General features: G+C 61.1%; 1 protein-coding gene across 2 annotated transcripts in view; it reads left to right on the forward strand.

Moving 5' to 3' along the window:
* ITPR3 (inositol 1,4,5-trisphosphate receptor type 3) overlaps positions 1-14,906 on the forward strand; it is a 66,124-nt gene extending 51,218 nt beyond the window's left edge. The window contains exons 35-58 of one of the 2 annotated variants that reach the window (XM_004424259.3): positions 540-730; positions 1,273-1,421; positions 1,612-1,720; positions 1,847-1,937; positions 2,054-2,223; positions 3,477-3,651; positions 3,856-4,040; positions 4,265-4,465; positions 4,606-4,716; positions 5,166-5,261; positions 5,362-5,463; positions 5,547-5,633; positions 6,316-6,426; positions 6,522-6,714; positions 6,889-7,014; positions 7,408-7,580; positions 8,251-8,415; positions 9,127-9,319; positions 9,808-9,912; positions 10,001-10,128; positions 11,022-11,187; positions 11,871-12,031; positions 13,268-13,429; positions 14,032-14,906. In XM_004424259.3, coding sequence (XP_004424316.1) covers positions 540-730; positions 1,273-1,421; positions 1,612-1,720; positions 1,847-1,937; positions 2,054-2,223; positions 3,477-3,651; positions 3,856-4,040; positions 4,265-4,465; positions 4,606-4,716; positions 5,166-5,261; positions 5,362-5,463; positions 5,547-5,633; positions 6,316-6,426; positions 6,522-6,714; positions 6,889-7,014; positions 7,408-7,580; positions 8,251-8,415; positions 9,127-9,319; positions 9,808-9,912; positions 10,001-10,128; positions 11,022-11,187; positions 11,871-12,031; positions 13,268-13,429; positions 14,032-14,100 — 3,419 coding nt within the window. In that variant the 3' untranslated portion in view covers positions 14,101-14,906. Of the gene's footprint in view, positions 1-539; positions 731-1,272; positions 1,422-1,611; positions 1,721-1,846; positions 1,938-2,053; positions 2,224-3,476; positions 3,652-3,855; positions 4,041-4,264; positions 4,466-4,605; positions 4,717-5,165; positions 5,262-5,361; positions 5,464-5,546; positions 5,634-6,315; positions 6,427-6,521; positions 6,715-6,888; positions 7,015-7,407; positions 7,581-8,250; positions 8,416-9,126; positions 9,340-9,807; positions 9,913-10,000; positions 10,129-11,021; positions 11,188-11,870; positions 12,032-13,267; positions 13,430-14,031 lie in introns of those variants that run through there. The other variant, XR_015554099.1, reaches the window with a different exon arrangement.
* The last annotated feature ends 584 nt before the right edge of the window (positions 14,907-15,490 follow it).

Here is a 15,490-nt window from a genome sequence, read left to right on the forward strand (position 1 = left end):
TAGCTCCAACCACCCCCCAACATCACCACGGGGACGCCTGCCCCCACAATACACACGTTATCCCTAAGCTTGCCCATCATCTGCTCCCAGGTGGCTCTCAGTAAGTCCTTCTTGGTGTCTGACTGGCATCTTGGCAATTGGGAGAAGCTGTTTGCTCCTCTGAGTTAGTTCCCCAGAGGAGAATGCTGGTGACATTCTCCAGCCAAGTTTCTTGTGCTTGCACATGGTCTCAGGCAGGAGGGAGGCCTGTAGATTGTTAGGAAGTTGGGAAGGGGAGAGACAAGATGGGAGAGAGGAGGGGAGGGGTCAGGGTGCAGCCAGGGGAGAATCAGAGGCAGAAACTCCCTCTTTTTACCCAAGAGGGGGGAAGAAGGCACCTCAGTCCCTCAAGGATGGGCCAGGGTGAGGGTCCCTGCACCCCAGACCCTCGGTCTGGGTCACCCTGTGCCCCAGTGCTGCGGCCCTGAGCCCGGCCCCTTGAGCTGGCTGATCCCCCGACCCCCACCAGCTGCCCATCACCCCGCGCCCTCTCCCCCCAGCCAAGGGCCGGGCCATCTCGCTGCCCATGGACCTGGACGCGCACATCAGCTCGCTGCTCAGCAGTGGTGCCAGCTGTGCAGCTGCCGCCCAGCGCAACGCTTCCAGCTACAAGGCGGCCACACGGGCCTTCCCCCGCGTCACCCCCACCGCCAACCAGTGGGACTACAAAAACATCATCGAGAAGCTGCAGGTGGGGTTGGCTGCCTGGCACCCGCCACGGGAGCCGCCGTGGAAGGGCGTGTTCTCAGGGAGCGCGCCTTCCTGTGCTGCCCGCACTCCCCGGGACGGGGCTGGGCAGCTCAGCTCCTCCTTGGGGGCCGCTCAGGGCAGGCGCTGGGCAGGGGACTGAGAGGATTCATTCCAGGGTTGGCGCTCGTGTAGGGGGTCGGGACACCCCTCCCTCCTGACGGCAGCTTCCCATTTATGTAACATACATCTGTCCACTGTCTCGTTCGCCTGTAGAGGCCCAGAGAGGGCAAGGGGTTTGCCTGAGGTCACACAGAGCTAGAGAAGGGGCTGGGGGAAAAGCCAGGGCTCGCGGCTCCCAGCCAGAGGCTCTGAGCAGACAGACGCCATGCTTTGTTGAGGGCGACTCTGTGGGTCCAGGGCACAGGGCAGTCCATGGGGCTGTTTGGTGTTGGAGTCGGGGGAATGGCAGGCAAGCCGTGGTCATCTCTTGGGCCTGGGCGGCCTGCATCTGGCCTGGCGGTGACCCTGGCATGCCCACCCCAGGACATCATCACAGCCCTGGAGGAGCGGCTGAAGCCCCTGGTGCAGGCCGAGCTGTCCGTGCTGGTGGACGTCCTGCACTGGCCCGAGCTGCTCTTCCTGGAGGGCAGTGAGGCCTACCAGCGCTGTGAGAGCGGGGGCTTCCTGTCCAAGTGAGTGGGCTGCCGGGCCAGGGCAGGGGGCAGCAGGGGCACAGCGGCCGAGACAGGGAGGGGTCTGGCGGGGACTAGATGGCCCACAGGGTCAGAGGGCGGGGGAGTTTCTCCCCGGGACAGGGCCGGGGAGTGGCTGGAGGGAGGCAGCGGGGGCCGCCCCGAGCACGTGCTCCCTCCCGCCGGCCAGGCTGATCCAGCACACCAAGGACCTCATGGAGTCGGAGGAGAAGCTGTGCGTCAAGGTGCTGCGGACCCTGCAGCAGATGCTGCTCAAGAAGACCAAGTATGGGGACCGGGTGAGTGCCCAGGGCTGGACGCCAGGCGGGCCGGGGCGGGAGGTCCGGGAGCTCAGGGCCAGGACTGTTGGGCCACTGGTGAAATGGCGACAAGTGTCATTGTGGCGCCTCGCTCCTTCCCCCCAGGGCAACCAGCTGCGCAAGATGCTGCTACAGAACTACCTCCAGAACCGCAAGTCCAGCTCGCGGGGGGACCTTCCGGACCCCATGGGCACCAGTCAGTACCGCCTCCCCCTGCCATGCCTCCAGGTGGCCCGTTCACCCAGGCCCTGGGCCCTCTCTTCCACTCCCCCGCCCCACCAGCACCCCCTCAAGCACGTTCCCCCACTCCAGGCCTGGACCAAGATTGGTCTGCAATTGCGGCCACCCAGTGCCGGCTGGACAAGGAGGGGGCCACCAAGCTGGTGTGTGACCTCATCACCAGCACCAAGAATGAGAAGATCTTCCAGGAGAGCATCGGCCTGGCCATCCGCCTGCTGGACGGCGGCAACACCGAGATCCAGGTGTGGAGCGGGCGGGGGTGCTGGGGGCTCACCTCCTTCAGGTAGTCCCTCTTACTCAGGACGGGGGACAGTGTGCCAAGTCACTGAGGCCGCGGGTGCCTGGCTGCAGGGCTGGGTGCTGGCGGTCAGCATGAGTCTGGCTACCCATGGGCGGCTCACCTCCCATATCTGCCCCGCGTCATGTGGCCCCTTCTCTGTCCACACACACCCCCTGCTCCAGCCCGGCCTGAGCCTGTCTCCCCATCATCCTGTCCCCTATTTTGTCCACCATTCTTGCCTCTTGGCCTCTGCTCAGGCCTCCTTCCTCCTCTTCCACATCCTCCTCAGCCTTTGGTGCCCAATGAAAGGCCTACCTCCTCTAAAAAGCCCTCTCTGATTGCTTTATCCCTATTCGTTCATTCATTCATTCATTCACTCATTCATTCTTTTGGTAAGTCTGCATTGAGCATTTTCTACATGCCTGGCAGTGTTCTAGGCACAAAGGATTCAGAGGTGAACAAAAGAGAAAATCCATGTTCTCCTGGTACTTATATCCCAGTGGGGACAACAGTCAATAACCATAATCCCCATGTAATATGGAGAACGTGTTGGATGGTGATCATTCAGGCAAGGGGCTTGGGGAGTGCTGGGCTGGGCTACCTGAGATGGAAGGACCAGGGAAGGCCCCTGGGAGGAACGTTTGAATGAAGACCCAGCAGTGAGCATGTGGCAGGTGGGGCGGGCGCACCGGGCAGAGCAGGCGGCTGCCGCAGAGGCCCTGAAGGGGAAGTGGCTGATGTGGCTGGCTGGAGGGGGTGGACGGGGTTGAGTGGCAGGACCTGGGGTCAGAGAGGCCATCATGTGGCCTCGTGGGCACTGTGAGGCCCGGCTTTTCCTCTGGGCGAGATGGGGCAGAGGAGGGACGTGACTTGGACTTCAGAGGGATGCCCTGGCTGCTGTGTGGGGAGCAGACGTAGGGCCCAGAGCAGACGCAGAAGTGGTCAGGAGGCTATGCAGGCCTCCAGCGCCGCAGTTACAGGCTCGTCCCCTCCACCTCTGACAGTCCTGACTGCATCTCCCCCCAGTCTTAGTCACAGGGCACAGGGGTGTCTCTGTTCCCTCAGCCTCAATCTGGTTTGGGCACGTCTGGGGGCCCACCTCTGCCCCATCCTTGTCCCTGCAGCACAGGACAAAGCCCTCTGGGGCCTCACCAAGGGCTGCTTAGCACCAGGCCCCGTGCTGAGCCTGCCCCCCCATCTCACCATCCACCCTAGAAATCCTTCTACAACCTGATGATGAGCGACAAGAAGTCAGAGCGCTTCTTCAAGGTTCTGCACGACCGCATGAAGCGGGCCCAGCAGGAGACCAAGTCCACCGTGGCCGTCAACATGAGCGACCTGGGCAGCCAGCCGCGTGAGGACCGGGAGCCGGCAGACCCCACCGCCAAAGGTTAGAGGCAGGAACGGGGCACGGGGGTACAGGGTGCGGGTGCTGGGCAGGGTCAGAGGGTGCAGGATGAGGGGGTCGAAGGGCAGGATAAGGGCTTGGGGCACAGGGGATGTCTGGGCGGGGGGCTCAGGGTGGGAACACAGGGTGAGGGTGAAGGTCTGGCCGCTGCCAGCAGCCCCAGCCTCACGAGGCCTCCTCCCGCAGGCCGTGTGGCCTCCTTCTCCATGCCTGGCTCCCCATCCCGCTATTCGCTGGGCCCCAGCCCGCGCCGGGGGCACGAGGTGGGCGAGCGTGCGCAGAGCAACGAGATGGGCACGTCCGTGCTCATCATGCAGCCCATCCTGCGCTTTCTGCAGCTGCTGTGTGAGAACCACAACCGGGACCTGCAGGTGAGGCCTCCCGCACGCCTGCCCCTTCCCTGGCCGCCCAGCCAGCCCGTGGCCCCCGGCCCTGCCCTCTGGCCGTGCTCATGCTCTGTGCCTGTCGTCTGTGCCCGGACACCGCTGCTCTGTGGCCGTGACTCCCCCACCCCTGCAGCACGCAGGATGGGTCCCATGCAGGCCTCTCCCTCCCACCAGAGCCGCGCCACGCCCACCCCTTCTGTGCCCTGCAGAACTTCCTGCGCTGTCAGAACAACAAGACCAACTACAACCTGGTGTGCGAGACGCTGCAGTTCCTGGATGTCATGTGCGGTAGCACCACGGGTGGCCTGGGGCTGCTGGGGCTTTACATCAACGAGGACAACGTGGGGCTCGTCACCCAGACCCTGGAGACCCTCACCGAGTACTGCCAGGGCCCCTGCCACGAGAACCAGGTGAGCGTCGGGGAGGAGTGGCAGCCCAGGTGGCAGGGGGGCCTGTGGTGGCCGGAGCAGGCTGGCAGGGGGAGGCTGAGGCCGCCGGAGCCGCCACAGTTCTGAGGGGCCTGCGCCCCGTCCCCACTGCTTCCTGCCAGACCTGCATCGTGACGCACGAGTCCAACGGCATAGACATCATCACGGCGCTCATCCTCAACGACATCAGTCCCCTGTGCAAGTACCGGGTGGACCTGGTGCTGCAGCTCAAGGTGGGGCCCTGGCAGCCCATGTGAGCGTGCGTGGGTGTGCACGTGTGAACATACACTGCGATGTGGGTGTTGAGTGTGCATATGGGTGTGTGTGATGTTAGCAGTGTGTGATGTGTGCAGGTTGCATGTAATATGTGCATGTTTACACGTACACACGAGTGAATGTGTGAGCAAACACTCCAGAAGCACACAGGTTCTGGGCTTATCCGAGGGCCTCCCGTGTACGTGTCTGCTGTCTGGGGGTCGAGTGTGCTGCTGCAGGGTGGGTGAAGGCGGCCTTTGGGGGGACTGGATATGCAGGAGGCTTCTCAGCAAGCCCTGGTGTGGTAGGGAATGGGAAGGCTATGGACATCTTGTGGGCTGGGAGAGGCTGTTATGGAGTAGTCAGTGGAGGGGCTTGTGGGGATGTGGTGGGGGCCCTCAGATTGGCCTGTCCCCCCCTCCTCCAGGACAACGCCTCCAAGCTGCTCCTGGCTCTCATGGAGAGCCGGCACGACAGCGAAAACGCCGAGCGCATCCTCATCAGCCTGCGGCCTCAGGAGCTGGTGAGGCTGGGCTGGTGGGTGACTGGGTGGGGTGTGTGGGCATGGGGATTCCTGCCCTCCATCCCAGGAAGAGGCATTCGAGCAGGCACTGCCCCGCCAGGTGGACGTCATCAAGAAGGCCTACCTGCAGGAGGAGGAGCGAGAGAACTCCGAGGTGAGCCCACGCGAGGTGGGCCACAACATCTACATCCTGGCGCTGCAGGTACCAGCCCCGCCCCGCGGCCCCGCCCCCCGCGGCCATGCCCCCAGCGACCGCGCCCCGGTGACTGCTGCCCTCTCGCTCAGCTCTCCAGGCACAACAAACAGCTGCAGCACCTGCTGAAGCCGGTGAGGCGCATCCAAGAGGAGGAGGCCGAGGGCATCTCTTCCATGGTGGGCCTGGGGACCCGGCTGGGGGTGGGGCGTGGCTTAGACCTAGGGGCGTGGCTGGGCGGGAGATGGGTGGGAGAGCATCTGGAGGTGAGGCTGTGAATTGAGGGCGGGTCTATAACCCGAGGGCGGGGAGGAGGGCAGAGCTGAGGCCTGAGGGCTGGTTGGAATCCCGGTTAAGGCCAGGGGCGGGGCCAGGAACTCAGGGCGGAGCTTCGGCCCAAGGGCGTGGCCTGGGCCTGAGTAAAGAGCTAGGATCCGGGAGCTGGGCTGGAATTGCCTGGCGGGGCTCGGGTCGGGGGCTGGGGGAGGGGGTTTGGGGGGATGGGAGCCAGAATAGTGGTAGCGGTGTCTCGAGGTGGAACGAGGACCTAAAAGTGGGAGGAAGGCTGGGGTGGGTCTGGGAGGCTGGAGCAGGACCTAGGGTGCATCTGGACCAGACTGCAGAGGGCGGCACTGACTGTCCTACAGGATTACCTGACATGGCTCTCCCGCTTCCCGCTCCCGGTTCCCCACTCCCGCTCTGGGGCTGGGTCCTGGTTGGGCAGGGCTGGGTCTGGTCTGGCTGGAGAGTCACTTGCTGGGGTGTAGTTCAGAGCTGGGCGCAGGCCTGGCAGGTGGGGCTCAGGTGCCAAGCCTAGCGGTGGGGGCTGCGGGCCTGACCTCAGCGCCCTCCCACCCCCAGCTCAGCCTCAACAACAAGCAGCTGTCCCAGATGCTCAAGTCCTCAGCGCCTGCACAGGAGGAGGAGGAGGACCCCTTGGCCTACTACGAGAACCACACGTCCCAGATCGAGGTGGGGCCTGAGGGTCAGGGGCCGGTGAGCGAGGGCCGGGAGCTGGGCCCTTGGCGGCCGCAGCCCGGGTGTGACCAGGTGCCGTATGCCCCCAGATCGTGCGGCAGGACCGCAGCATGGAGCAGATCGTGTTCCCGGTGCCCGCCATCTGCCAGTTCCTGACGGAGGAGACCAAGCACCGGCTCTTCACCACCACCGAGCAGGACGAGCAGGGCAGCAAAGTGAGCGACTTCTTCGACCAGTCCTCCTTCCTGCACAACGAGATGGAGTGGCAGCGCAAGCTCCGCAGTGAGAACCGCGGGGCGGGAGGGCGGGTGGGCCTGGAGCTGTTGCCCGCTGCCCCCTGCTGCCTCCCCCGCCTGCTGGGCCTGGAGCTTGCACGGGCGGTGTGGGGCCCACACGGCAGGGCAGAGGTATCAGTCAGGGGCCCCCTTACACCAGTCCCACCACCCTGCTCCCCAGGCATGCCACTGATCTACTGGTTCTCCCGCCGCATGACCCTGTGGGGCAGCATCTCCTTCAACCTGGCGGTTTTCATCAACATCATCATCGCCTTTTTCTACCCCTATGTGGAGGGCGCGTCCACAGGTCAGGAGACAGGGCTGATGGGCAGGGGCCTCGGGGCCCACCATGCCCCCTCCCCAGGTTCGGGCAGATCCTTGGGGTCAGCCAGGCTCTGAGGAACCAGATGCAGAGTGGGGAGAACACCCCATCATGGGGAGACACAGGTGTGGTCCGGACAGACAGGGTCCTTGATCTCTGGAGACTGCGCGTGTGTGCGAGCCAGAGGCCGGACAAGGTGCAGCAACTGGGTAGGGCGTCCTGCCCGAGGCCTAGAGGTGCAGGCGTGACTGGGGGCCCAAAAACCAGGTGACCGGGAACATAATAGGGACGGCTTCCAGGAAGGGGTGGCTCCTTGGGGTCTGTTGGGGCTGTGGTGGGCTTGAGCAAGCCACACTCACCCCTGCTCCCCGGCCTCAGGTGTGCTGGGCTCCCCACTCATCTCGCTGCTGTTCTGGATCCTCATCTGCTTCTCCGTCGCCGCCCTGTTCACCAAGCGCTACAGCATCCGCCCCCTCATCGTGGCGCTCATCCTGCGCTCCATCTATTACCTGGGCATTGGGCCCACGCTCAACATCCTGGGTGCTCTCAACGTGAGTGCCAGAGGGAACCCCACCCCAAACCACCCCCAAGCTCATCACGCAGTCGGACCTGAAGCTGGCCTGCTATCTCCTAGCAGCCACTGCTCTGCCCCATCCCCCTTGACCCTGGGGTGGGATCCCAAGCTTGTTCTAGACCTACAGTTGGGAGCACTCTGTGCCTCCTCCATCTCCCTGGACAACTGGGGACAGCAGGCACTCAGAGGCAGCTAGCCAGCCAGGAGTCACTTTGGAGTGCCAGCTTCAGGGCTGCTGTGCCCCGCCCAGAGGCACTGCTCACATTGTAGACATCAAAGATTTGTCCGTTGTGACGATTTCCTGACAGATGGAAAAAGTGCCCTGAGCAAGGCGGGGCGCCTTTTCATAACTCACCCCGTCACTGTCACTGTAAAGGCCAAGGACGCTCTTCTCTGATCTTCATCCTCCTTTTTCTGTATCTCACTTGCTTCCTGGAGCTGGGGGACCCCAGGGCTTCTCCTCTATTCTAGGCCCTGGGGCCCAGATGCGTTTCTGGAAGCATTTTCATTAATGCTGTGTCTGCCAGGCTGAGACTCCACTGAAGGCCCGGCCTCTGAGCTGGGAACCGGGTGGGCATGGCGGCAGGGAGTGGAGATTCACGGTGGGCAGTGGATCACTGATCCCCGTGCCCTGCACTTGCTCCCAGCTGACCAACAAGATTGTGTTCGTGGTGAGCTTCGTGGGCAACCGTGGCACCTTCATCCGGGGCTATAAGGCCATGGTCATGGACGTGGAGTTCCTCTACCACGTGGGCTACATCCTGACTAGTGTCCTGGGCCTCTTCGTGCATGAGCTCTTCTACAGCATCCTGGTGAGGCCCGCTGGGGGGCTGGGTCAGGGCAGGGGTGCAGGGGCAGTCAGGGCTTCCTGCGAGTTGCCAGCGATTCTCCAGCACCAGTCTCTCTGTCTAGTCCTCTTGCTGCTGGGCTGGGAGGAGTGGATTTCCAGAGTCATCCTCCACCTGACCCCAGCCTGGCCTTCAAGTCCCTGACGGCCACTCCTGGCCCCCGTCTGACCCTTCGCCCCTGTACAGTGGTGGTTCAAGCCTGGACTCTGGAGCCAGACCATCTGGGTTTGCCTCCCACTGTGGTCCCTATTAGCTGTGTAACTTTGGGCAAGTTTCTTAACTGCCCTGTGCCTCAGTTTCCCTATCTGTTAAAACGGGGATAGTTAATAGCACCTAGCTTCTAGAATAACTGTGAAGATGAAATGAGCTAATGCACAAAAGTCACGTAGGGAGTGTCCTGGCGCGCAGCAAGTGCACTGTAAGAGTTGGTCGTCCTCCTCCGCAGTGTGTGGTGCTCGCCTGCCCATTCGACCCCTCATGCCTTCCCCTGGGCGCTTCCCTTTCCTTGGCCTTAGAACCCCAGTTCCTCCAAGAAGCCCCCCGACAGGCCCACCAGCCTGGTTACGCCTGCCTAAGAGCAGACCCTGCTGGAGGAGGCTGTGGGAAACCGCTGGGACCGCAGCCCTTGGGTCCAGCAGTGTCCCCAGCCCTCAAGGCCCCGGCCCTGCCCTGCAGCTCTTTGACCTCATCTACCGTGAGGAGACCCTGTTCAACGTCATCAAGAGTGTGACTCGCAACGGCCGCTCCATCCTGCTGACCGCCCTGCTGGCCCTTATCCTGGTCTACCTCTTCTCCATCGTCGGCTTCCTCTTCCTCAAGGATGACTTCATCCTCGAGGTCGACCGGCTGCCCAGCAACCACTCCAGAGGTCCGGGGCTCCTCTTCTGGGTGGGTGTGGGGAGTGAGAGGGCCTGTGCATGTGGCTGGGGTCAGGACCAGGACCTGGGAGTGCTTATCCCAGGCTCCCTGCCTCAGTTTCTTCTCTTGGGTTCTGGGGAGGTCTAGCTCACACCAATCTGCCTCCCTCTTCCCTGGAACAGACTGAGCGGGTGGGAGAGCCTTGGGTCTCCGGCTCCCTGAGGAGCCACTTGCTTGCAGACCCTGTCATTTGTGTTAAACCCAGTATTTGCAGGGGCTACCTGTGTGCCAGGGTTGAGGGTGCAGACCCCCTTCCCTGCCCTAGTGCACAGCCTGGTGGGAGTAGGGGCATGAGGACCCTTCATTTGTAGCCAGAAAGAGTGAGGAGCTGGTAGGATCTGGGAAGACTTTCTGGAGGATGTGATGCTGGGGACACAACCAGGGGGATGATAAGGCCAGGCATTTAGACTCCTGGTGACCTCGTCCATGTCCGTCCAGCCAGCCCCCTGGGGATGCCACCTGGAGCTGCCACATTTGTGGGCACGTGCAGCGGGGACAAGATGGACTGCGTCTCAGGGGTCTCGGTGCCTGAGGTCCTGGAAGGTGAGGGCTCTGTGTCCCGGGAGTCCAGGTGGGGTGAGGGCGGGGGCAGGTGGCCTAGCCTGGGTGTGAGCAGATGCTCCACTTGCAGAGGATGAGGAGCTGGACAGCACGGAGCGTGCCTGTGACACTCTGCTCATGTGCATCGTCACTGTCATGAATCATGGGCTGCGCAACGGTGGTGGCGTGGGCGACATTCTCCGCAAGCCCTCCAAAGACGTGAGCACCCCCGGCCCCACTCCCAGATCCGTGTGGCCCAAGCCCTGGCCGGGTCAGCAACTCTGAGGGTCCTGCCCTCAGATCATGGCCAGGCAGAGCAGCCTGACCTCCCTCAATCTTCAGTGTTCCAATCCCCACCCATTTGTATCCCCCTTTTCCGGCTTTCCTACCCAGTCGATGTGCAGTTACATCGTTGCTGAGTTGTCTCACCCCAGTCTGCTCAGGCGTCCCCACCCGCTCACTGTAGATGCTCTAAGGAAAGGCCTTGGCAGCCAAGCTTTGCCCTGACTAGGGAAGGCGTGAGTCAGACAGCAGGCGGATCCCAGGGCAATACAGCCTCATCTACGCGGCAGAGCCCAGCCCACGGCAGGGGAGGGCAGGGAGGAAAACAGAGTTGGCTTCATAAGGGGGCCTCAGGATTTGGCTCGGGCCGCCCAGCATTCCCAGAATGGTGGTCTGTCCCTAGTCCCATGGGGGTGAAAAGCCACCTCCCTGGCCAGACAGAGGGTTTCTAGACCGTATGAGGCCAGGCGTCCTGAGGGCAGGGCAGAGGAGTTCAGAGCTGCCTCTTCCCCAGCCAAAAGTTAGGGGCAGACACAAGCCTAGATCCGTGACCTTAGCTCCCCATGCCAATCTCCTTCTACAGGGCTTCGTCCTGGCTGGTCTCCTTTCTGAGTCCGCTCTTTGCTAATCCACACTCAAAGCTCATGGTTGCAATTCTTGCTGCATCAAGAGAGGCTGGGTCCACTCTGCCATCTTCAGGGCCCTGGGCGCCAGAGGCCCTCATTTCCTTCTTCTGGGGTCTGGGCTCCCTCTGTCACAGTCCTGACCCCACCCGCCTGAGTCCTGCCTGCTGGACTCCTGGGCCCAGCCTCCCTGTCTCGCCCCTGCAGGAGTCTCTCTTCCCAGCCCGCGTGGTCTATGACCTCCTCTTCTTCTTCATTGTCATCATCATCGTGCTGAACCTCATCTTTGGGGTGATCATCGACACTTTTGCCGACCTGCGCAGTGAGAAGCAGAAGAAGGAGGAGATTCTGAAGACCACGTGCTTTATCTGCGGTGAGACCTGGTTCCTGCCCTGCGGGGGCTGCAGCAGGTCTGGGGCAGCCTGTGGACTAGGACATCATCTGGGCCAGTGGCAGCTTCAGTTTGGCCCTTCCCAGGTTCCTGTGGCCACCGGGGAACCCAGCCCCATGTTGGTTGATGGCTGTTTGCTTGTCCCAGAACTTGGAGAACAGGACCCTGCCTGAACCTGGAGGCGGAGGAGGCCTCAGAACCCATCCCTTTAAACCCTCTTGTTTACCAATGAGGAAACTGAAGCCCGGTCGGTGGCTCAGGCCTCCAGCCTCAGTCCAGGGCTTTTCCCAACCCTGGTGTGAAGGGCTAGTCCTTGCAGCAGCCACTGCAGGCTAGGGAGCAGGTGTCACCTGTAGGACAGATCCCTTCTCCACTATTCCTGCTGCCCCGGCTTCTCAGAATTCTCGCATTTTCCCCCAGAGCCCTTAGTCGCCATTGCGAGGGCTGCAGTGTGGCAGGGTGGCATCTCCATGGCTGAGTGGCTGGTGCTTTCAATAGAAGTGACCTAAATAGCCCCGAGTGGCTGTCGCATACGTTCATCAGAACTTTCAGCCCAAGGACAGATGCCTCCACTGCATCTCGAGGCCATGGTGTCTGCTCCATTGGGTGGCCCCGCAGTGGCTCTTGGAGGCCGAGGGTTTCATCCTCACTCTCTGCATCCTCAGGTCTGGAGAGGGACAAGTTTGACAATAAGACGGTGTCATTCGAGGAGCACATCAAGTTCGAGCACAACATGTGGAACTACCTGTACTTCATCGTGCTGGTCCGCGTGAAGAACAAGACGGACTACACGGGGCCCGAGAGCTACGTGGCCCAGATGATCAAGGTGGGGCCCTGGGAGGAGCGGCCGCGTCTGCCCGCACTGCGCCAGTTGGACGCTTGTTGAAAGTCTGGCCGGGGAGTGGAGGAGCGGCTGGAGCCAGCCCTTGGCTATGGTGGAGCCCTGCCAGTGGCCTGTGCCGCAGAGGGTCCTCCACACTCTGCACGCTTCTGCGCGGGCTCTGTTGTCAGGAAAAAGCCCATAGCAATCCCGTCAGCCCCAAAGGACGTGCGTGGTGTCCCTGGGCCCGGGGATGCATGATGCTTAAGAGACGTGGGAACAGGGCCAGCCCTACCCATGGCTGCTGCTCTGGGGACCATTCCAAGGGAGCCTTTTCTTGCTTGGCCAGAGGAATGGCAGCTTCCTGAAGTCTGGGTGGTTCCAGGCCGGGAGGGAGCCTGGAAAAACTTTAAACTATCAGACTTAGGAGGAATCAAATTTATTCTATCCAATTTCTATAGTAACGAGAGGAGTGAAGGCAGTGAATATACAAAAAGTCTTGTAGCATTTTGGGGAAGGGAAGCCCATCAGCTCCATCAAATATAGCGTATCTTCACATTACTGTACAACGGAGAAATTGCAGGCTAAAAGGAAAGAGCTATTTAGTGGGGAAAAAAAGGGAGTTCTGTTTGTTTTTTGTCTGTAATTTGAACTGATCTTCGAGTACAGATTTATCTGTTGGTCTGAGAATTCACAGCTTGCGACAAGGAACCAGAGAACTCTTGGTGCCCCCTCCCGCTCCTCTGTCCCAGAAAACGTGGCTTTGCCTCTCAGACACGTCAGACACCAGCCATCCTCCGCAGATCCTCCCGCTCCCTCAGTGTGCCATCTGTCTGACTCGCATCTTCCTAGGGTGTGGGGCGTGGGGCGGGCCTGTCGGGGCGGAGAGGAAGGAAGGAAGGAAGGAAGGAAGGAAGGAGAGTCAAGGTCTGGGTGCAGAGGCCTGCCCTCCACCTCTCGCAGGGTGTTATGAGAGTAAACAGATGGTGCCGATACCAGTGAGGCCGTCTAATGGAAGTCAGCCTGTCACAGTGCTGCGGCCTTAACACCCACAGATGGTTTGCGGCCAGCTCACTTTGGCCAGGGAGGACCCCGGTCCATTCAGATTTTCCCATGACACATCCCTGGGGAGTGATTCTGTCAAGAGTGTGGCAGGAGGCTCCCCCCACATGACTGTTTTTCCAAACGGGGCCTTCCCGGGCCGGGCCCAAGCTTGCTAACGCTGCTGGCGATCTTTTTCAGAACAAGAACCTGGACTGGTTCCCCCGGATGAGGGCCATGTCCCTCGTGAGCAACGAGGGGGAGGGGGAGCAGAACGAGATCCGGATTCTTCAGGACAAGCTCCACTCCACCATGAAGCTGGTGTCCCACCTCACTGCCCAGCTCAACGAGCTCAAGGAGCAGGTGTGCACGCCAGCCCTGTCCTGGCCCCACCCTTGGGGTCCCGCGCTACAGCCTCAGACCGTCTTCGGGGGGTGCTGAGGCCTCATGCCCCCCGTTTCCTGCTGGCCCTGTTCTTGGGTCTGGGGTGGAAGACAGGTTCCAACCCCCTTCCCCTCCATGGAAAGCTAGACTAGGGGTGGCAGCCCCGATCCCTGAGCCCCTGAAAGACATGGCCCAGAGAACCTTAGTGCGGGTGTGGGGCCCTCCCCTTGCTCCTCCCCTTACTCTAGTGGCTGCTAGGGAGTCCCTGGGAGGGGTTCACTGGAGACGGGGGAGGGTCAGGCATCCCCTCCTGCCCAGAGCATCCTCCTCTCCATCTGGCAGTGGCTAAACGAGGTTAGGCAGCCCCTCTTTGAGGTGGAGTGATTTTCCAGCTGCACTACATCAGGGCTTTGTGACACACTAATTGAGGACAGGGGGTTGGGGTTGACATCCTCGCTGTACCCCGAACAGTGCTGAACGGCCACTGAGTTGGCGGGGAGGGTGGGCGCCAGCCCCTCCACAGTGCCTGGGGAGAAGGTGCTGGGCAGCCTGACCTGACCTCCTGGTATGTCTCGTTCTAGATGACGGAGCAGCGGAAACGCAGGCAACGCCTGGGCTTTGTGGACGTCCAGAACTGCATGAGCCGCTGAGCGCCATCGAAGGCCCCGACAGGCGATGCCCATCACTGGAGAGCTGTGACTGAGAACACTGGCCCTTCCCTCGGGTCTGGTGGCCCAGCCAGCCCTCCAGCCTCTCAGGGCCAGGTGCTCCCCCAGCCTCCAGCTCCCACTGTGTCAGACACCCGCCAAGCCAACCCAGGCACTGACTAGCATGGAGGGAAGCCAGAGGGCTGACAGTCCTGCTTAGAGCCCTTAAAAGGACTCAGAAACTCATGGGACTCAGCTTATTACCTTAATGCCTTAGAGGAAGATAAATTCTCTTAAAGGACTATTGCTCTGTCCCTTAAAGCAGTAACTGACATTCCTTTGTATTTCTCCCTGTGGGTGATTAGGAGTGGGGTCACCTCTTTATTCAAGCACTACATTTGGGCTGCTGCCCGCCTGGGGGGGGGTGTGGCCATGCAATTGCTAGTCATTTGAGGGCTTCGTTATTTAACTTATTCACGGGTGCTATGCTCAGCCCTGCCGTGGCCGCATAGCTCCCCCCATGCTCAGATCTGCTGTAGACAGTGTGTAGACCTCACTGTCCGTGTCCAGGCCACCCCTCTGGCATGGCCCAGCTGGACTGGTGACCCAAGGATGGAGAGCCTTGTTCCCAGGACCTGCCTCTTCTGGGCCTCCTGGGGAGGAGATGCACGTCCAGGTGACAAGGCTGGGCTGTGTTAGAGTGGCTGGTTTTTGACTGTTTTTTCTCCTTTTGGTGTAATGATGTTTTACAGATCCTTTGGCCTCAGAACTAGTATGTTAACTGCCTTAAATAAATTAATAGAAACCTAGTCCATTAGAAAGGGACGCTGTTTCCTGTACTCCCGGGTGCTGTGGGGGTAACGTGGCATGCTGGCAGAGGACAGAACATTGGCCCGGCCTTGGGCTCTCTGGAGATGCTGAGTGACATCCTGTCTGGCAGTGATTCCTGACCAAGGGTCCCTGGACAGAGCTGTATTCAGTATAACTGGTTTCCATCGTAATCCTATGTATTTTATTGTGTGCATTTCAAAACATCCTGAGGAGTCTAGGTACAAACGAGGTTAAGGACCCACTTCTACTTCTTCCCAGGGAGGGGTGCTGTTGGCCCCTGCCCTGCCCCGCCCCTTCTCAGCTCTATTCTTGACAGAAGAAAGCTCAGGTAGGGCATCTAAGGTCTACTAGTAAGAGCTAAGTTCCCTGGAGTAATAAGGTGACCCTGTGTGTGTCCCCGGCCAAGGGGCCTCTGGCCTGTGGCCTCCCACAGAATGGGCCCATAGTGCTGAAGCCAGCCACAGCCCGATGCCCTGCCTGGCCAAGGCCTGCCTGTGGCTCCACTCTGTCCCTTAAGCCAACTTGGAACACGGGTTTTCTCCAAGGTCATGGGCAGAGGACC

This window comes from Ceratotherium simum, chromosome 13, assembly GCF_057802395.1.
Source record: "Ceratotherium simum simum isolate JZ-2026a chromosome 13, ASM5780239v1, whole genome shotgun sequence".
Taxonomy (NCBI): Eukaryota; Metazoa; Chordata; class Mammalia; order Perissodactyla; family Rhinocerotidae; genus Ceratotherium; species Ceratotherium simum.